The following is a 22,337-nucleotide window of genomic DNA, read 5'->3' as shown; positions in this document are numbered from 1 at the left end:
CAGAATTTCTCACAGCAAACAAAAATCAGTCGAATCATGTTTCTGAATCATATTGAGATCAGTGAAGGTCCTTTGGCCATTCCTATTAGTGATAACATCAATGATTGCAAAGCAGTTACCATGAACCGACCTGCACATCCCCCAGAAATCCGCACCACGCAAAATACTCATGAGTAAGCATTTCAAAACATCCTGCCATGTCTTACAGAAAATAACAGCAATAAAACCCGTATTTATTTCCACCAGTGACTCGTGTTTAATTGACATTAAGGTTTTATTGCTGCTCCCCACGACCAATAAACGCCTCCAGCATCAGAGCGAAACAGCGGTCGTGTGGGTTTTGTTTGGATCTGCATTGTAAGTACCAAATAAAACATCTCGGTTATTTTAATAATCATCGCAGCAAGTGTAAGTCACTGGTGAAATATTGTGTAAATCGCTGGTGAAATGTCTTAAAGATTGCTATAAAGGCGGCTCTTTATTAATTTAAATCTAGTTTAAATTTATGTGTCGCCGACATCTTCATCACAGAGTTCGTCCGGTTGCCCGTGATGTGCATTTTTCTGGTGGTATCTGACTGTGGCTGGCCTTTGACTTCCTGTTGTAAACTGGACTCAGGCAGCGAAGGATGTGAGCCAGTATCAGTCAAATACTTAAGTTAAAAATCACACAACACCAGGTTATAGTCCAACTGGTTTAATTGGAAGCTCCGAAAGCTAGTGCTTCCATTAAACCTGTTGGACTATAACCTGGTGTTGTGTGATTTTTAACTTTGTACACCGGCATCTCCAAATCATGACTACCGATTGAATACCGCCAGAATCGACCATACAATAATCACCTGAATGGCGCCTTATCACGTCCAAAGAGCTAAAAATGCCGAAACATATTTGGGATTAAGACGACTGAGATGGAAATTGAACTTCCATCACGTAATGTAGAGCTGCCTCAAACTTCCTTGCGAATCCTAGACATTGCAATTTCGTGAAAGTGCTCTTATTTGCGAAAAATTGTGGACATTTAAACATGACTTTATCAATGAAATAAAGCTCCATTGAGTCGGTTTCACAATTGAATGAACACACTGCTTTTATTAGAGATTCAAACCTTACAAAAATATTTCTGTCAGTGACAATTTCAAGAGGTTACTTTTTTTTTCCCAAAAGACATATCAGAACCGGTTTTGACACTGGGACCAGAGTTACGCCTGTTTAATGAGTCAGGTCACCGAAGGTACACATCTGAACGGCGTTCGAGTTTTGCAATCAAACACATCCAAGCGTTCGTTATGAACAGACGGAAGTTCTAAAAGAATTAAAATACCATAATAAATAAAACGACGAGTTCCTCGATTTATTTTGCAGAAACGTCTTACCATTCCCAGGAAATTCATGCTTCTTAAGTTAGTTCTACGTTGAAAATTGCTGGCATTGTCGGCAGCTGTCTCTCACTCTTATCCGCAATCCTTACCAAGTTCGGATTCCATGCAAAGAACCTTGCAGAGCCGAGACTCCGGGGGTTTGGTGAGCCTGAGACTGCGCTGCCGAGTAATTCCCGTTGCCAACATTAAAATTCATGCCCATGTTGACGAAGGAACTGGCAGAAGCGGTCTGCTGCATTGTAGCCACGCTGGAATACATGCAGCTGTAGTCTCCGTCACAGGTACCAGTGCTGTAGTTGGGATAAGTGGGGTAAATACTGTAGCTGTACGGCGCCACGCTGACATTATACGGTGAACTGTAAGAAGGGGACGCTCCAAGGCAAGGTTTCCCGTCCCTTACCAGCACAGGCACAGCAACCCGGCGAGGAGCTGGGGGCGCTGCTCCCAATTCCAAGTGTTTATCCTGACGCTGCCGCTTGCATTTGTACCTGCGGTTCTGGAACCAGATCTTGACCTGCGTCGATGTCAGTTTCAACACATTTGCTAGATGATCTCTTTCTGGGGCGGACAGGTACCTTTGCTGCTTAAAGCGTCTCTCCAGCTCATAGACCTGAGCCTGAGAGAACAGCACTCTCGGTTTGCGGCGAGCTCTCCTCCCAGAACCTGCAGCAGCATCGCTCCTCCTGGCTTCGCGTGTCGCCTTTTTATCCATCGACTTTCGTTCTAGATTACAACACACACAAGGACGTTAAAGATCAGGCCGGATTTAAAACAAAAACCCAAGGAAGTGCCGATGCTGTAAACCAGACACGAAAATAAAAACAGAGAAGCTGCTGGAAAAGCTCAGCTAGTCTGGCAGCATCTGTTGCAGAGAACTGAAAGTTTCGGGTCCAGTGACCCTTCCTCAGAACTGAGGCTGCCGGACCTGCCAAGCTTTTCCAGTAACTTCTGTTTCAGTTAAAGATTACACCGGGGAACGGGCGTTTTAAACCCGCGCCGTTGTCGGTGTTTAAAATGGAGTTTACTGCTCTCGTTTGAAACTCAGTTTAAAGCTTGCTGGCGTTATGGCTTGTTATAGAGAACCCCCCCCCCCCCCCCAATCTGCGGGCTCCTGGTTTTAAAAATTTGCATCATTTACTCAGATTGTTTTGTATTTCGGTGCTCACTGAACAACAGTAAAATCAAACCACTTCGCTAAGCTCCAGCTAATCTCGGGGTCTGGTTGATGAAGTTTTCATGAAAATATACAACATTTGCGCTACATCTGTACATTCCTCACACCCTAGCTCATTTTAATAAACTAGAGACGGTCAAACACTATTCGAGTATTCAGGAACTCACATCACGATTGACCATATATTGTCGACATCTTTCTCTGTACACACTAAATGATCGAATTGTAACCGGATTGATGCTGTTCCATCGCTTCACTGGGTTCTATAAGTGCCCCTCCCCAGTACACAGCTCTAGTACTGCACATATTCCTGTACTGTACACGTCCCCAGTACTGTACACGCTCCTATTCTTGTCGACATCTCCAGTACGGATCCCCAGCACTGTACATATCCCCACTACACATCCTCAGTCCTGTGCACACCCCTAGTATACATCTCCAATACTGTATAGACCCTAGTGCTGTAAACAAGCCGGTACATATGTCCAGTATGCATTCACAGTACTATTCACATCCCTGTACTGTACACATTCCCAATGCTGTATACATCCCATATTGTATACATCCCAGAGCTGGTGACATCTCTGTACTGTACACGTCCCTGTATTGTACACATTCTCTGTAATGTATACATCCCTGTGTTATACACATTTCCTGTATTGTACACATTCTTTATAATGTACACATCCTTGCATTTTACGCATTCCCTGTAATGTACACATCCCTGTATTGTACACCTCCCTGCATTCACACATTTCCTGTATTGTACACATCCCTATACTGTACACATTCCAATATTGTACATTTCTTGACCTGTAATCTTCTTCCCGACCTCTCCGCCCCCACCCCACTCCGTCCTATCATCCTCACCTTAACCTCCTTCCACCTATCGCATTCCCAATGCCCCTCCCCCAAGTCCCTTCTCCCAACTTTTATCTTAGCCTGCTTGGCACACCCTCCTCATTCCTGAAAAAGGGCTTATGCCCCGAAACGCCAATTCTCCTGCTCCTTGGATGCTGCCTGACCTGCTGCGCTTTTCCAGCAACACATTTTTCAGCTCTGATCTCCAGCATCTGCAGTCCTCACTTTCTCCTTGTACATATCCTTGTACTGTATACATGCCGAATACATACATTCAGTCATATACGCACACATACTGCGCGCAAAAGCAGTTTGGGCTGGAAGAGTAACATTACAAGGACTTTCAGACCGGATACATACAGCTACATCGATTCCAAATAAGACATGCGATAAATTACCCGCTCAATGGACCCCAAATCCGGTCATTTTAATAATCATTGCGACAAGTATAAGTCACTGGTGAAATATTGTGTAAATCGCTGGTGAAATGTTTTAAAGATTTCTGCAAGGGCGACCTTTTTTTAGTAATTTAATCTAGTTTATTATTCGATGTCAGTTAGTCAGATTCAAAACCACCAATGTAAGTGTCTCTAGGCATCGATTAGCTGGTTTGTTTTCTCCAGCTCTTTCCATTGTCAATAATCGCAATTTTTAATGTGCTTTAACTCTTTCCAATGCCGGCTTTAACGCTCGGGTAAACTACGTGAAGTGAGTTTCTGTTCACTGATAATCACTTGTGGGCCATTCGCCCACCTGTCAGTGTATTTACCTGGGCTGTTGCTATGAATGGCGATCTCCATCCGTGGCTCGCCGCAGTTCGGGTTATCAGTCACACTCACACGGGCTGGAAATGCTGCATTGCTCTTCTGGACAGGAGGTTTGATCAGCTCATTGCCAAGATCCGGGAACACAGTGTATTTGGGTTGATACGCTTGCTCCAACATACAAGAGGAAGGCAGGACATCCGAAGTTGCGCCCGCATGATCTAGGATCCAATGCTTTTCATGGCGATGTTCCAGGTTTAAAATATCCTTGACAGAGAATGGGGTGCTCGAAGCTGCGGAGCTTGGAAGCATCTCGGGGTAACTCCTGGGCGGGTACAATGTTTCTAAAGTGTTAGGAGAACCGGTGAGCAAACCCAGCCCGACATCACTGTTTCAATGACGCAAATTTGAATGGGCTTTACTCCGTTAAGGGGTGACTGACGTTAACAGAGGCAGAGCTTGAAATCTTCCAGTTACATCGAGAGATTTCTATTGGCCAGGAGCCTTTTATCCTGGGCGATGGGTAGAGGCCAGATTTCCTTTTGAAGAATGCAATTGGGAAAAGATTTCTTCAAAGCCCTATAGTATTGCCTTTCCCTGGACACACTGAAATGATACATTTGCCATTTATCCGTTTCTGCAACGTTCTTTATAAATAAAATCCGTTTGATGATGTTGTAAACAAGGGCAATTATTCAGCAAAAGCGCCCGGCACTAGCCATCTATTACAATGAGAATAAACAGTTCAAGCCGACGAACGCACATAATTCATTTCACAGGCGCTTCGAGGAGTTCCAAAATTCGGTAAATATTTGTCCGATAAATATCGTAGAACTCACCTCAGCGGTAAGACGGATGAGCTGCGATTTTCAAAGGGGAAAGGCCATCGCGATTCTCGCAGAATTTCCACTTGGGATTTCCTTCAGGGACATTGAAAAGGACGCGAAATTAATAGAATGAATGTTGTTTTTCACTCGAGATTGCGTTTTTTTTCACATTGAGAGACTTCACGATGATTTCACCGTTTGTCCCGTTCCTCAGTCTGAAGATTGTAGCCAACGCATTGCCTTTCACGAACACAGACGTCAGTACATTCCCTGCTGAGTTAGATTGCGGCTCCAAATGCAACAGCAGGTCCCGCGATCCCTCCCGTACGCTTTAAGAGATCCGTGCCATCGAAAAGGATTTATCTAATCTTGAGAAGGTGCTGGCACTTTTAAATGGGCTGCCTCACTGTGGGAACTTCAAGAGTCAATTGAAGGATGTTCTCAGATGAAGAGCAGGGGGTTTAAATTTGTCTGCAATCTCCACTCATCTCGGAAAGGGGGGAAGGAGAGACTCGCTCTAATAGGCTCTAAGTGCTGTAGTTTGGCCCAAGCAAAAAAAATCATAAAAAAGATACTGATACATTAAAGATGTCTGTTTATTTCTGTACTTAGAACTGAAGAGGTTTTAATAAGCTCTCCTCAGTGTGTTCCAATTTGAAGAATGATAACTATAGTAATAAATTTCTCCGCAGAGGGAAAATAACGTTTTGGCAGAATTTTGGCAAATACCACAAATTAAAATTGCACACTGAATTTCATTCAGCGAATGGCACACAGGCAACACTGCTGATGACTGGTGTCATTAATGCGGGAGATGAGCGGTCATTAAAGGAGCGAGCCGCTGTTTTAATGGTTGATTTTGTTACAGATAGTGTTCCGGTGGGTCACAAGGCGTGATAAGTGCTGCCCTGCAGTCTCTCCCTCAGTCAATTAACATTTTGAAAAGGAAGTTGTCGCGCTGCGTGTCTGCCTTTCTATCTGAGTAATTAAAAGCTAGTTAGTTTCAGAGAGGAAAGAACGAAAACCATGTACCCCCGCCGTGGTCACATCGCTTTCAGCCGCTGACCTCTGCTTAATAATGCAAAGTTGAGGGAATTTCGTAAAGGTACGAGAGGACAAAGAATATTAAAATGATTTTGACAGAAGTTCATAGTGGAACTACAATCTAGCTACAGAGCGCTGAGTTTGCGTCTGTTGGATTAATCGTGGTTTGAAATGCCCAGGTTCCAGATTGTACTATAGCTGCCAGCGCATGACCTGCCTCTCTCTGGGGTTTGTGACTGCAATGAGGATGAGATTTTGGACATTTGCTCTAATAGCTAATACGGCCACAAATCAAACCAAGGAATGGGACAAACTATTGCAGTTGCAGGTTTAAAACCCTTTGATTTGTGTTTTTGTTTCTCTAATCCTCAATAACCCTCTATTCCTCATTCATTACTCAAAGTATACGCATTTCACCGAGACTCGCGTGATTTAATTTTTGGAGATATGCGATTATAAAAATTCACAAATAAAAAAACAAAGGCACGTGGAGAAAATGCAATGGTGTAGAGGGCATCCTCATAATGTGGGTTACTTGACGCTGTATTACTCTGGAATTATTATTGAATGCAAAACCTGCGACTGAGATCAAACCGAATCTTGTCCGCCAAAATCATCTCTCTGTACAATTTTGTTTGTCTGGTATGAAACTACCGACATATTCAACGATTCATCCGTGAAATGTTTGGTCATGTTATTAAGATCTTTCGTATTACTCCGTTTGTTGTGTCCACCGTTAGAACCAGGTATTCTAAGAGTGCAATTTCTATTAAACAAACGGTGAGACTTGCTATTTACCACGAGGGTTTTGTTTTCCGGAAAATAACGTTGCGAGTTGACACTAATGTTACAGGCTATCTGATAAAGAGTTTTGTTTTAGACTGACGAAGCCTCCATCTCGATTGAGGTGAAGTAATTGCCAATCTTTACCAAACCATAGTTGATGTTGACTCTTTTCCTCTGATGTCTTACGCATAATAAGTAAAGCAAAACCAAACTTCGTCAGGTTCGGCGGCAGTTTCTCCTTGAGTTCATGAGCAGTGATATTGATAAATAAAATCCAAGAGCACCCGATAAAAAACACATTATCAGCTAAGCATTAATGCCTTTATCAAACAGATAGCGAGGCTTCGGCTTCAATTAAAATTCCTTTGACAAAAGTACTGACTGTGCTCAATGATAAACTGCGGCAGTTTGCTGATGGCGAGAGTGCAGTGTGGAGCTCTCGGCGGCCTCGCTGTTGGGAATAGCTCACTCGCGTGCAGGAGTCTGCCCAGGAAGAAAGACAGACAAACGATAAGGCTGGGACAGCCAGAGGCCGACGAACCGGCCCTGTCCAAAGCAACAAGCAGTGACCCTCTCCTGCACCGTCAACAACAAATAGGCACACACCAAACAAAAGCAATGAGACTTCACAACTTGTCGCCGGAACATGATGAGCGAACGCGACAGCATAGCCCCCTTTCCCTTTGACTTCTGCAGGCGAAAGAGTGGTGCTGCGGACCACGGAGAGTTGTCAGGAGAACAGAGTGGGTCAGTCCTAACATAGAAACTGGCTTCCAGTGGCGGAGCGTTTGGGGCTGATGGATGCTGGTTGATTTTGCCCAAGAGTTGATCTACTCCCAACACAGGCACCTCTTTCTCCGAAAGTAAACACATGCCCAAATGTTATTTCGCTGTTTCATTTCAAGAAGATTAATAACAATCCAGATCGCCTTCTCGCTTATTAAAAACAGATCTGAAAAAGTTTGTGTCGGTATTATCGCCTGTTCCAAAATCACTAAAATGTGCACGCTCTAAAATCCATCTCGTATTGTTTATACAGAACTTTAAAATGACAATTCTCAATCAACAATTTTTTTTAAAAACGATTTTTGAAATTGAAGTGTTTTACTTAGCCCTAATCTGGCCACTGAGGGAAGTGAGCGTTCGACATATCCTTCCCCATGTTAATTTGTTACAAAATAGCTTATCTAGAAAAGAAATGTCGAACTAAATATGTGACTAAATCGGGAAATATTAAAAATAATGCGCATTTTGGAAGCCGTTTCTATATAGTTTACTGTCACAGCTGATATTCCAAACAGTGTATCGTAATTTATACACGTCCACAAAAGTTGTTTTTGAAATTAGCTGAATGTGGGACATTGAGTTTTTAATTAGTTTTAAAACACACGGACTGTACCGGATTTAACGTCTCAAATATGATACAAACATTTGACTTAGAGCAACATAAATGAAAGCCCCCATTGACCATATAAATTACTGCTAGTAAGAAGTTTGTTCGGTTGGTTCTAGGGGTGGCTGACAATGTCAATATGTGAGAAGATTTTACTACTTTATCAGTCACATCTCCAAGCTGGCCCCCATGTTCGGTTGCGCTCTGGGACGCATCTATTTCATGCGGCTGAGATAGGAGAGAGGAAGTCGCCACAAGCATTAAGTGTCGGGCTATTTCTTTTCCGCCCTCTTTAGCTACTGTCAGTCAACATTTCAGAGCCAGCAGCTAATCACTGACCCGGCCATCAACATTTTCCCAGCAGCTGCTAGCTGGATGGCCTCCCGTGCGTTCAGTTCAATCAGCATAACTCACTCAAACATAGGCGAAAGGAAGCTCTCTGGGTTTCACAGCAGTCCAAATGCAGTAGTGACTCATGAGAGCGAATCATGTCCTGTGCTGGACAACTGGACATTGAAGTCATTTTACATCTGCTGGGCGTTTGTTTTTAAACCGGGCGCTCTGAACAAAAAAAATACTGAAGTTGACGCAGACACTCAGAGAAGTACCTCTCACCGTGCTGTAATTGTAAAGACGGGGATCACTTTAGGACCGTTTATTATGGTGAGCTCTTCCATAGTGCAAGCTTTTACATAGGATATTCTGCACTGAAACAGGCCATTCGGCCCAACCCGTCGATACCAGAGTTTAAACCAACTGTAGCCCCCTTCCTCTTCAAAATCTGTCAGTGTAGCCCTCCTATTCCGTTCTCTCTCATCCACTTGAGCCGCTTACTTTCAATCATCTCCGTACCATTCACTTGTGTGATACTGAGTTCCACAACTTCACTAGCCTGGGTGAACAGTCGCTTAAACATATGCGTGTGATATTAATACAACCTATTCCGCACCCATTAAATGCACTTATGATTTCTATGGTAAAATTAGATCCCAAGACGCATATCGTACATTTCAGAAGGGTTGTTATTTATTGAACTCAGTAACTAACATAAATTGATATAGATCAAATGTTAATACAGAACATAGGGCTCATTTAAAAGACTTTGGGGTGCAGTGGTAGTATCCCTAAGTCTGTACCAGGGAGGCATGTGTTCAAGCCCTACTTACTCCGAGGTAGGTCATTAGGCGACGGAATATGTTGGTCACAAACATGTATCGGACTCACTCGTGTGTGAATGTGCTTTTGGATAATCTGCTGCATGGAAATGGCCGAGCTTAATAAAAACAGTAAAACGTGCATTTGGGAATATAAAATAACTCAACCATTTTGTTACTGCATTGAGACGAAATATGTTAATGCTTTTGGTAAAAGCAGACATTTCTGAGATGACACCAGAACTAAAGGCGGTACTTGTTTCATTAAAATATTGACATTGAAGGAGTTTGCAGCTGCACAGAACGAGCTGTAAATCTGGAAAAGGGGGGGGGGGGGAGGGGGGCAGGGAGGGAGGAACTCAAACATCACAATTACTGGAGAAATGGTACAGAGCAAATTTCTGCAACTGCTGATTAACAAGTGCCTATGCCCTGATGGATTTCATCCTAGTATCGTGGGATACGGCGATACGGTGGCACAGTGGTTAGCACTGCTGCCTCACAAAACCAGGGTTCCCAGAGTCGATTCCAGCCTCGAGCAACTGTCTTGTGGAGTTTGCACCTTCTCCCCGTGTCTGCGTGGGTTTCCTCCCACAGTCCAAAGATGTGCAGGTTATGTGAATTGGCCATGCTAAATTGCCCGCATTGTTAGGTGAAGGGGTAAATGTAGGGGAACGGGTCTGAGTGGGTTGCTCTTCGGCGGGTTGGTGTGGACTTGTTGGGCCGAACGGCCTGTTTCCGCACTGTAAGTAATCTAATCTTAAAAGAAGCTGCTCGAGAGATAGTTGGTACTTTGGTTTTAATTTCCAAAGCTCCCTAGGTTCAGGGAAGAATAAAAAAAATAAATTCAACTCCTTTATCCAAAAAACGAAAGAGGCTGAAGAAAGGAACCTACGGACTTTTAGAGTGACATGTGGCATGGGCAAAATATTGTTGAAGAAGCTAAAGCATGACACTTCGAAAAGTTCGAGGCAATCAGGCAGAGTTAACAAAAGAAAATAGAACGGGAAATCGTATTTCTACTGGAATTCATGGAAGAAGTGCCATTCACTTGTATAAAGGGGAACTGATGGATGTACTGAACTTCAGATTTCCAGAAGGACTTTGGACATAAAATGAGGGAAGTTATGCTTCAGTTCTACAGGGCATTGATGGGATAACATCTGGATTATGAAATGCAGTATTTGTCGCCTTATTTAAGAACGAATGTAAATGCATTGGAAGCAGGCAAGGCTTGTATCCACTGGACTTTCGAAGAGTAAGAGGTGTATTGGTTGAAACATAAGATTGTGAGATGACAGAGGGGATGAGGAAAGGGGGTTTCCCCTTGTGGGATAATCTTGAGCTTGGGGTCACTGTTTAAAAATAAGGGTTCACAATTTCAGGTAGAGTGTTTTAACAAATGTCACAGAGTGTGTTTGCAGTTCCCTTCCTCAAAAGGAGGAGGGTGAAAGATAACTGGAGGTATGCGAGAAAGGGAAGTGATTGAATCAGTAATCATCTGATTGAACTGATGGAACAAGCTGAAGAGGCCGAGTGGCCTATTCCTGATCCTAAGTAATATGTATGTACTTGTGAATGCACGCACTTCATATTTATTTTTAATTGTTGGAATCGCGGAACAATGTTTTGTGCTGTTCAAAGTGAGATAATGTGATAGTAATTTGTGTAGTACCAGAGCACTTTTTAGCATCAATCACTCCCAGCCCATAGTATTATTATAACAAAACGACGAGCACATTTTTACTGATGAGATACACAGTGGAAAATAAATTGAAACAGTTGCTATGTTGTCTTTGTCTGCATTTGTCTCATCCCCAAACCGCCACCCCCTACACACACACCATAATTCATCTTTTTAATGGTAAAATTAATCTAGCTAATTGTTTTCTTTCTGAAAAAAGATTCATCTATCGCCTCTTGAGTCTCACCTCTCCAATTGTGAGTGACTCTCAACCACGCTCAAGGTCTAGAATTTGAGTCTCTGAAACGATGCATATCTGAGAATTTTAAAAATCACACAACTTCAGGTTATAGTCCAACAGGTTTAATTGGAAGCACTAGCTTTCGGAGGGCTGATGATGGAGGAGCGGCGCTCCGAAAGCTAGTGCTTTCAATTAAACCTGTTGGACTATAACCTGGTGTTGTGTGATTTTTAACTTTTTGTACACCCCAGTCCAACACCAGCATCTCCAAATCATATCTGAGAATTGATCAAGTAATCGATAGACAACTCAAGCTGCATGTCCATGTTCTGGTTCAGAATTGCCACCACTACACAAGTTAACCTGTCCAGAGTAGAAGCTAATTTGAATTTAAAGAATCACAAACTATATAAGTTATAATAGATAGTAAACGTACAGTTGTACAGTTGTACAGAATAAATTCCATTAAAATGTGACATACGGAGAGGGAAATAACATATTTAATGATGTCCGGAGACAAGCAGTCTAACATGTGACAGTGGTGGGCTATATGCTTGAAATGCGTTTGTAGTCAGTTTTGCTAAAATACAAAAAGAATGTCTTTAGTGTTGAAAGTGACATCTTTTCTCACCTTTGGCAATCTGTGTTGGCACCATTGCTAGCTGACTTGAGGGGCAATCGGGCTACGCCAGTATATCCGAAATGAATTCAATGCTTCTTGTTTCTGTCTTCCATACGAGTTATAATCCATGCGGAAATTTGAGTGCACCCACATAGGAAACATTGATCTGGGTTGTATTTGAAAAGGAAACCCATTAATTCCAAATATTCTCACTGTCGAAACAATTCTCTTCAACAGAGTCGTTCTGTTTACAGGAAAATCGACTACATTGGTTAAAAATAAAGTGTGGAATCCATCAAACAGAAGATTAATGAGTCTAGCGGTTAGAGAGCGATCTTTAAGTATTACTATTTCCAAGGTGTTGGATGAATATCGGTAAACAAGGAGATTAGTGACTAACTTTTATTTTATTAAAAAGAAACGTTGCTTTTGGTGAGGTACTAATGAGCAGAAGACATGACAGCACCGACGAAGACTTTTGAACACTTCGCTTCGGACAGATAAGTCTTTCAAAAGTTATTATCCCCAAGAGCTTTATAACGCGTACTCGCATTTAGGGCACTATCGATGTAGCAGCTCTCAGTGATACAAGTCACCACCACTTTAATATCAATCTCTTCACACTTGACTTGCCCCGCGTAAAGCTCGGACCTGCAAGAAAGTGCGCTCGTTAGCAATAGCCTGTGAAAAGTCTGTCAACACTTATCTTTATGAACCGATTAAATAATTAATTATTGTCTATGTATTTAGATAAACGTATTCACGGTTGATTGAATTGTGCACTTAAAATAGAAACGATACCAAACGGCACACACTGATTTTAGTCGTTCTATAACAATCTAAAAACGTGACAGTTGACACCACAAAACACAGTGGCAGGACTGAAAATATACTCATGGGATAAAAGCGTCTCTGGCTACCTTTATTCTCAGCTATCTTCCCCCCAAAATCCCGCCCCCCATTTATCTCTCCACCCCCGAGGCTCACAGTCCTCATTCCTGATGAAGGGCTTTTGCCCGAAACTTCAATTCTCCTGCTCCTCGGATGCTGCCTGACCTGCTGTGCTTTTCCAGCACCACACTTTCGACTCTGATCTCCAGTCCTCACTTTCTCCCAGCCTTTATTGCCCATCCCTAAGTGCCCAGAGGGGAGATAACAGTCACGTTGTTGTGAGTCTGGCCTCACATAGAGGGTGGATCAGGCAAGGACGGTAGATTTCCTTCCTTAAAGGACGTACAGTGACCAAGGCAATTCTAATCCTATTTGCTAATATGATGTAATTGTAGTTGATAATTAAAAGAAAATTATCCAAAGATTAAACGCAATGTGGAAGCATTATTAATAATTTATCAAAACAACTTTACGATATTTTTAACTTGGATATTAAGTTGCCTGTGCGTAACAGAATGGTCAGTGATTACTTTGTGGTTGGGTTTTTAGTAGCAGTGAGAACGAGACAAATTAGAAATGTAATAGCGGGGGCGGGTCAAGTGGTGAGTGGGGAAGCCTGCCTCATTCCACCCTCAGATATGGGAAAGTTCCCGGAAGGAACTGGGAAGGCTTGTTTGAGGAAGACATTCCCAACACGCTGCTTTCTGAGGCCCTCAGTCTCATCTCGCAGTCATTGGCACATGGTGAGTTAGACATGCAGGGGATAACTGTGTGCTGCGGTGGCCCCCAGAATAATTTTCTCGAAGGCAATCTGTACTGATTTAAGTGACCCAGTCTCAGGATGGAAGGAATTTACTGATAGTAAGGCCCTTCCTTTACTGCTGACTAGCCTCCTCCTAGACCCTTATCTTCTATCATCATTCACCTCTAGCATGGGATCCAACAATGATAAAAGCAAATTACTTCGGATGCTGGAATCTGAAACCAAAAGAGAAAATGTTGGAAAGTCTCAGCAGGTCTGGCAGCATCTGTAAGGAGAGAAAAGAGCTGATGTTTCGAGTCTAACTGACCCATCTCCTTACAGATGCTGCCAGACCTGCTGAGATTTTCCAGCGTTTTCTCCTTTGGATCCAACAATGATCCTCAGCTTCAGGCCATATTTACTTCACCCACAATATTTGCATTCAATCGGGCTGCTGACCTCCAATTGGCTGGATACTCAGTGGGTGGGACTTCAGTGCCCAGCGTCCCTCATGCTGTGAAGAGACCTGCTACTGGCCTGTCAAGAGGAATGTGGTGCAGTGGGACATCTCAAAAAGAAGCAACATTGAATGTTTGTTGACACTCCAACTGACAGCTGAAACCTTTGCTACCTCCACTAGATTCTGTCCCATGTTTCTGCACCCCCTAGAAAAAGATTTTTAAAAATCTAAACCTCACTTATTGAAGAAGAGCAGGGCATTTCACCCCTCCTGATTAATATTATTGCATTTTAAACAAAAGCAGAAAATTACTAGAGAACCTCAGAAGCATCAGTGGGAATGAAGCAGAATCAATGTTTTAACTCCAGTGACTCTTCATCAGAACAGTTAAGAGAGAGGAAAAAGCAGCATTTATGCTCTGGGAAGAGCGTGCAGCAGGTCAGCATCACTGTGAAGCAGGCTGGGAGCAGCGGGCAACAAATCAGTTTCTTCCCACAGTCCAAAGATGGATATGTTGAGTGGTTTGGCCATTTTAAATTGCCCGTAGTACCTTGGGTTGTGTGAGTTAGGCGGCTTAGTCGTAGGAGATGCAGGATTACAGGGAATAAGGTGAGTGGTGGGATGGATGTAGGTGTGATGCTCTTTGGAGGGTTGATATGGGCTTGATGGGCAGAATGGCCTGCTTCCGCACTGTAGGGACTCTATGATTCTATGGTTCTGAGGAAGGGTCACCAGATGCAAAACATTAACTTGATTTCTCTTCACAGATGCTGCCAGGCCTGCCGAGCTTTTCCAGCAATTTCTGTTTTAGTTTCTGATTTACAGGATTTGCAGTTCTTTCAGTTTCTCCCATTCTCTGCTGCAGCTGAAGTTCAGATGGGTGAAGGGGAGAGTTGAGTGGATAGGTGGAGACCGAGCACACAGAAAGGGATAGGTAAGCAAGGAGATAGGCAGGAGGCAGGAAGAATACAGTAATCCAGGCAGCATCAGCAGGTGGAGAAGCCGACTTCTCCATCTCTGATGCTTCCTGGCTTGCTATATTGTTCCCTCCTCCTGCCTGTCTACTTTGGATTTCAGCATCAGCAGTTTTTTTGTCTCTGGGTAAACAAGGAGATAATCGATAACAGGCCAGGACAGAAGAGAAGTTGACTAAGTGGTAATGAACAGCTAAGAGCTATGATGCTGCCAAACCACTGAGCTTCTCCAGGAATTTATATTTTTGTTTCAGATCTCCAGCATCTCTCATTCTTTGTTTTGTTATCACGTTAGTTTGTGGGACATTGCTGCCCATCATTTAGTTGCTGGATTTCTTCCATTGCAGTAGTGGCTGCAATTCATTGACTGAAAACTGTTTTACGATGTTTAATGTTATGAAGGGTACTACATAATTGTAATTTTCTACTGTTTGCTTTAATATATTTTAACAGTGGTCCCCTTTCATTGCGCAATGACTCATTGTCAGTATGTCAGTATGCCTTTAACAGAGATGTTTTGGATTTTAGACTGCAGCATAGCATGTGACCCTGAGGATATAAATGTCTAATTCTCTATCCTACCTTGGATCACTGGGCAGTACTAGAAGTAGGCTTCTCTGTTGTAACATAATAGCTTAATGTTAGCCCAGGCATCTATGTGCTTGAGAAATGTAACATCCATAGAATAGAATCCCTACAGAGTGGAAATAAGCCCTTTGGCCCAACAAGTCCACACTGACCCACCTAGTCCCAACCCATGACCCAGCATTTCCCATGGCTAATGCACCTAAACAGTCCTGAACGCTACGGGCAATTTAGCATGGCCTATCCACTTAACCTGCACATCTTTGGACTGTGGGAGGAAACCCACGCAGATATGTGGAGAATTGCAAACTACACACAGACAGTTGCCTAAGGGTGGAATTGAACCTAGTTCACTGGTGCTGTGATGCAGTAGTGCTAACCAATGAGCTATTGTGCCACCTTATTCTCGTGTCATTCTAAACATTGATATGCTTATGACCTGTTGTCAGTTTGATCTTTTCTCTACAGGAACATGGAATTTAAGAACAGGAGTAGGCTATTCAGTCCTTCCAGCCTGCTCTATTAGTCAATAGATGTGGTTGATGGGGAGTGATCTCAACTCCACCTTCAATTGTGCATAATAATTAGTTATAATAAATGTTTATTCCTAGCTGAACAGGTCTGTATATAAAACATTGACTACCAGGAAAACAGAGCAAATTTATTTTTGATTAGAATACAAAGGTTTTTTTTCTGTTGGTGGTGGCAATGGCCTAGTAGCATTATTGCTAGACTGTTAATCCAGAGAACCAGATAACGTTCAGGGTCCTGTGTTCAAATCCTCCTGCAGCAGAAGGTGGAATTTGAATTTAATAAATATCTGGGATTAAGAGTCTAATGATGACAGTGAATCCATTGGTGATTATTCAACAAACCTATCTGGTCCCTTAGGGAAGGAAATTGCCATCCCTATCTGATCTGCCTGACATGTGACTCCAGACCTATGGTAGTGTGGTTGACTCTTAATTGCCTTTGGGCAATTAGGGATGTGCAATAAATACTGCCTAGCTAGTGACATCATCACCTTTTGAATGAATAAAACAAAACAAATTGCTAAAGTTGCCTTATTTAAGAATACTAAGGTGCACTCTTGAACTGAAACACAAAGCAGTGCAGTACAGAAAGTTAGAAGGTTAGAATGCTTAGTTACTGACAGCTCATACATTAATAGCAGTTTCTTGTTATAGTGCCTTTGTTTTTAAAGATGGAACAAAATCATAATTGAATTGACACAAAGTCAGAAACACACATGTTAAGGTAGTGCAGTGTGTTGCTTTTAAAGAAGAATCATGGATAGCAGAAACATCATTATAGATTGGACATCCAATAATACCTTTGCAGAATTACAACTATTCAAACAACATATTCAGCTCTATTTCACAGCCAACAAAAGTCAATCCAAAGAAAAGAGCTCTAAAAGTTTTGCTTGCTATTGACAAGGATGGGCTTACAGAGTTATTACATCTAGTCTTTCCATGAATGATAATAAAGATCCAAAAAAGATCTCAAAGGTTCTTGAAGACCAGTTCAAGGTAAGAATTAAATTTGGGATTAACAGACTCCACTTCATGCTGCACAGACATCAAGCACACAAACCTACTGACCACCATTTGTCAGAAGCATATGTAGCAAAGGACATGACTAAGACATTTCTGAAGAAGAGCTGTCAGAAGGGCTCATTGAGTTAGTCATCACTGCACACCAATTAAGTTTAAGAAGGATCTTTTGGGCACCAGTATTGACCATATCGTTGATGTATTAATTGAGAATGGAGGCAAGATATGAAGTCATAGTTGCAGGCCCACAACAATTATATTCTTTGGGTGCAGCCAACACCATTGTTACATTCAGAAAAGTATGTAAAATCATAAACATTTTAACAGATGTGGTTTGTTGCACCTGTGAAAAATCTTCTCAGCTTTTCTAGATACCTGTGAAGCATATCACACCGAGGCATATCTGAGTATGCATGCGAAGGAAATCTGCTTCCAAAGGCCAAGCTGGATCCCAGAATAAAACATAGATGACCAACAAAATGGAACAACACCACAACAATGATAGCAAAGACATACTAAGAAGCTACATAAGCACAAACACACAATCTAGGGTCTAAGTTAATCAAGTGAAAGGCTAATTTCATAAGATGACAATGTTTTCAATATTGTTAGTCTCGTCCACTGTGCTAATGGTATAAGGCAATCTGATGTTTCTACAATCATTAATATCATATGTGTTGAAAAGATAGGGCAACACACTAGAAGCTAAAAGAGTAATGGGAGTTTGTGCCAACATATTACCACTATTCATTCTGAAAGACATATACTACTGCCTACAGGAGAACATCTCAAAGCATATAATTAATCACCAATTCCAAACAATGGCAAATACACAAACTCTTCTTGGCTTCCTGAGTTCTTATGCCTGGCGGATACCAATGGTGTAGCCGTGGCAGGGCTATCAATCTCTACAGATCTCGGTATAGTCACCATTCATGGGACTGAGGCCACATTGTGACAGACCATATATGATGCAATAATATATACCACTGATTTCAAACATATTTACCTGGAAGATTTGACTCTATCTGCAATTTTACGTCTGATACAGTATTGCTTCTTAAAGATGGCATAACCTTCTTGACTGATCTTCCAAGGAAGTACATTATGCACATCCATGAGAAGCTTCACACAGAACAGAATGAGAGAGAGTAACATGATATCATTTGAATGGTTGCCCACAATGTAGATTGGTGTCACTCCATCATCTTGTTTTAAAGAAGGTTTTGGGTGTAATCCTTCTTCAGGACTGGGCTGTGTGTAAAGAGAGCTGCAGATTAAACGGCAGAGCTGGGGTTGAGGGAGGGGTGGGGCAGGGTGGTGAGGTGGGGATAGGTGAATACAGGTAGAGGTTCTCCCACTCCCCTTCCAGATACCAATTCCTCCCATTGCCCAACCAAGTCATACCTTCTACCTGTCTTCACCTATCCCCACCTCACCACCCTGCCCTGCCACCCCCTTTTTCTGCAACTCCTCTTACACCCACCCCAAATCCTGAAGAAGGTTTACACCTGAAATGTTGACTTCTCCACCTCCTGATGCTGCCGAGCTTGCTGCGTTCTTCCAGCCTCCTGCTTGTCTACCTTGGATTTCAGCATCTGCAGTCTTTTTTTGTCTCTAACCAAGAAAGCAGCATCAAGTTGTTAAAAAAGTACAAGTAGACAATCATCAGATCCGGATAAGTTGTCAAACCTCCAAAACAATACATTGATATTTTATCTTCTCCAGTCTAATTCTACAGGCCTGAGATAGAATCATAGTCATAGAGATGTACAGCATGGAAACAGACCCTTCGGTCCAACTCGTCCATGCCAACCAGATATCCCAACCCATTCTAGTTCAACCTGCCAGCACCTGGCCCATATCCCTCCAAACCCTTCCTATTCATATACCCATCCAAATGCCTTTTAAATGTTACAAATGTATCAGCCTCCACCATTTCCTCTGACAGCTCATTCTATACACGTACCACCCTCTGCATGAAAAGGTTGCCCCTTAGGTCTCTTTGATATATGAATTCAAACAGCAAAGGCAGTAACAGTGCAGGTTCATTGTTCTGTCTCTTGCCACAGTTGGGAAAGTTCTATGATGATGAAATAATTCAGGATGTTCCTCCTCTAAGCTCTCAGATCCATTTGCTTCTATTGATTTTAAATAATCCACTGTTGTGACATAAAATTTGAATCCTGAGCTAATTGTATATCTTTCCACATATTGTAATTAATTGAATTAGCTTCCCCACTGTAATTATTGCTGGTATCCTCCCAAAGGCATTGCTTTAGTGAATATTGTTAAAAAGATTCATAATTGTTAAAAGGTACAGATTCATGTTCCTGGTTTTTAGACATGGATCTTGCATGATGCATTCAGACTCTGCTGAACATGTCTTCCAAAGCTGGTATTCAAATTCAAATTGTTGGTTTAATTATAGTTGGTATTCCCCCTCCACCTGATATGTGTAACATGTCTGGCAACACTGTTGGCCTTTACTCCCAGAACAGTCTTTTCAACAAAGCTATGTTAAAATTTCAAACTATCTAATATATCTCACAACAAGACTCCCAGAACCCCACATATTTGTTTCTTTAAGAGATACTAATCCATCTTGAACCCTTAATGAACTCTTATCAGGCCAAGAGCCACACTTTGGTTATGGTCCAGCTTGTGGTAATATTGGGTAAGTCAGATCCCAGGCTGAAACCTGGCTGAATAGATCATACATATCTTTTTTCAGTTGGTTAGTCACTGAACATATTCATATGTGTTTTTTGATGCACTTTTAATACAAGAACACAAATTCATTACACCAAGGAAAAAAAATCAACATTTTATATATATGCAAGTCAATTTGAAAAGATGGCAAAACATTTCCTAGCTATATTCTCTCAGTTACTTGATCCTTGAGTAATATTATTCCTATCATAACTCCTTAATTTTTCATTTACTTGACTTTTTCATGTTTTCCTTCTTAAGCTGCTGGTAGAGTTTTAAGGTTTCGTATCAGTTCGATGTCCTGGATTCTTTGCCAGATCTGCAAATCAAGAGATGCATACAAGCACCCATAGCCTGGAGGTTCTATGGCCGCAATCTTTCCAGCTCCTTAACAATGTGGGCAATGAGAAACTATAGAAATATTGGAAAAAAGAGATTTGCGATATCAAGAAAAAAATTTGATTTTCTACACAAGATTTTAATGGCAAGATGAGAGTCTCACTGGTATCTGGAGAGGGGTTCATTGTCATTTATTAAGATCTCATTATAACCTATTCTCACCAAATTTATTTGCAATTTATTGTTCGCTCATGTGATGGAAAGAAAGTAGATGATAACAACTCCCAATATCAAAGTTTGAGCAAGAATGTGGTAGCTCCAGCTCACTGCCCACTCCTCCATGTTTCAACCCTGGACAGCGTTCCCCAACATCTCGGGGCATGTTCCATTGACATCCTTCATCCACAGAAGTTGGCATCAAAAACTCACCAGCCACACCACATTATCATGGCATGTCTCCACCTGACTCATAATACAGTTTACCACTTCACTTCACTTTGGAGTGCTCCAACAAGTTTCATTACAATGTTGCTGCCAGGGCATTTTGCGCATGGGGACAGGATTTATCTTATGCATCAGAACAGGTGAAATTTCTGAGATCGTAGCTTACCAACTCAGCACTCACTCAGACTTTGCCAGCATAGCTGGATTCTCCCAGGTGCAGGGTGACATAGACTACTAAACACAGGTTACATTGAGAGTGCTGTATAATTAGATGGCAGACTTTGTCAATATGAAAGACTTCAAATTGGTAAATGTAAAAGTCACCTCTAATCAAAAGCACTACATCTTGGACGTCTGCACCAAACATCCCAAAAATTGTCATGCGGCCGGAATCCCTGATAACCTTTGGCTTCATGTTGCATTCCAAAAGCTGGATGTCCTGAAAGGATGGCTGGTGGTTACACTCTGCAACCATGACTGATAACTTCATTCCACAAAATCCTGGCTGAGGATGGATATAAATACAGTGCAGCCCATTATTCTACCAGGGGCAGGGTGGAAAAGACACTAGTTCTCTTGAAGATGATATTCCAAGGTCTTTAGGGTTGCGGGTTCAGGGTGGGGGGCTGGAAGTGGACTGCTTGCAGTACACTTCAGAGAGAGTATGTCACACAATCCTTGCATTTCATGCCCTCCACAACTGAAGCAAAAGGGGTTGTGATTGACACTGAAGAGCTAGAAGAGTGACAGCTGTCTTCCAACAAGGAAGGTGAAGATCTTGAGCACAAGAAACATTACCTTCATCATGATACAGCAATGCAGCTTCTGGCACAACAAGCCAGACAGAACATAACTGATACCCACATCCAATAGATGTGTATTCATTGAGGTCATCATTTGTTGATGGTAACTTTATTATTGTTTGAAAGACAAGCAGCCCTTGTTTCATTCCAAAAGCAAATGCAATTTCGTTTTTTTTCCTTTGCTTTTCCTGTTGTTCAATGAAAGTTAACACTTTCAGCTGTTTGAAGGTTTTTCCAGATGTGATACTCCCACACTGAACATTGACAAGGCGTCATGCTATGCAGGGCATTCGAGAGAAAGTAACATTTCTTCAGACAGAGTAACAAGTATGGTATTAAGGATAGGTAACTTCCTTCTAGCATAGATGTTACTATGACAGTCAGTCAGGGAGGTGTTGATGTAAAATAATAGGACATTTCTGTATTTGCAATGAAGTGTCACCTATGCCACCTACATGCTGTCAGAAGTTTTTCTTTTTCATCTTCCTTCCTCTACATGCATTGTGAAGAGGTATTTGTTACTAGCAGTGTTTGACTTCTATTCGAAAGAGATGACTGGTGGTGGTTTAATTTAAGGATCACCATGCCTCAGATGAGGGAAAATGTTGAGAAGGAGAATCCTCAGCTGGCTTGGGGATTGAACCCATCCATGATGTTGGTGTCATTCTGCATCACAAACCAGCCATCTAAGCTAATTGAATCCCAAGGCATTAGCTATGGCACTGGAGGCACAAACCCAGATAGTCCAAGTAGCTGCAAGCACTTCTGCTGGTCATAAGTGCAAAATAGTGTGACAGAGACACCATGGAGGGCTAGAGCATGCACAATGTGGGTAGCAGTGGAGAACTGTGTGAAGTAATTCACTAGAGCTCACAGAGAGAAACCCTCCATGAAACTCCC

At 42.1% G+C, this 22,337-nt stretch overlaps 1 protein-coding gene across 1 annotated transcript; it reads right to left on the bottom strand.

Moving 5' to 3' along the window:
• Positions 1–1,063: 1,063 nt before the first annotated feature.
• LOC122552142 (homeobox protein Nkx-2.5-like) lies at positions 1,064–5,013 on the bottom strand. Its single transcript, XM_043694641.1, has 2 exons — positions 4,186–5,013; positions 1,064–2,104 (listed from the first exon to the last, which is right to left on the bottom strand). The coding sequence occupies exons 1-2, from the start codon at positions 4,490–4,492 to the stop codon at positions 1,467–1,469; spliced, it is 945 nt and encodes a 314-aa protein (XP_043550576.1). The 5' UTR covers positions 4,493–5,013; the 3' UTR covers positions 1,064–1,466.
• Positions 5,014–22,337: the final 17,324 nt, after the last annotated feature.

This window comes from Chiloscyllium plagiosum, chromosome 1 (assembly GCF_004010195.1).
Source record: "Chiloscyllium plagiosum isolate BGI_BamShark_2017 chromosome 1, ASM401019v2, whole genome shotgun sequence".
NCBI classification, from domain to species: domain Eukaryota; kingdom Metazoa; phylum Chordata; class Chondrichthyes; order Orectolobiformes; family Hemiscylliidae; genus Chiloscyllium; species Chiloscyllium plagiosum.
Note: the sequence above shows the minus strand (reverse complement) of the source record. Positions and strands in the feature narration are given on the sequence as shown.

Excerpts from the sequence above, each read along its gene's own strand:
- LOC122552142 (XM_043694641.1), bottom strand. The coding sequence starts at position 4,492 with ATGCTTCCAAGCTCCGCAGCTTCGAGCACCCCATTCTCTGTCAAGGAT. Across the intron at positions 2,105-4,185 it reads CATTCATAGCAACAGCCCAG|AACGAAAGTCGATGGATAAA; the intron begins GTAAATACACTG and ends GTTGTAATCTAG.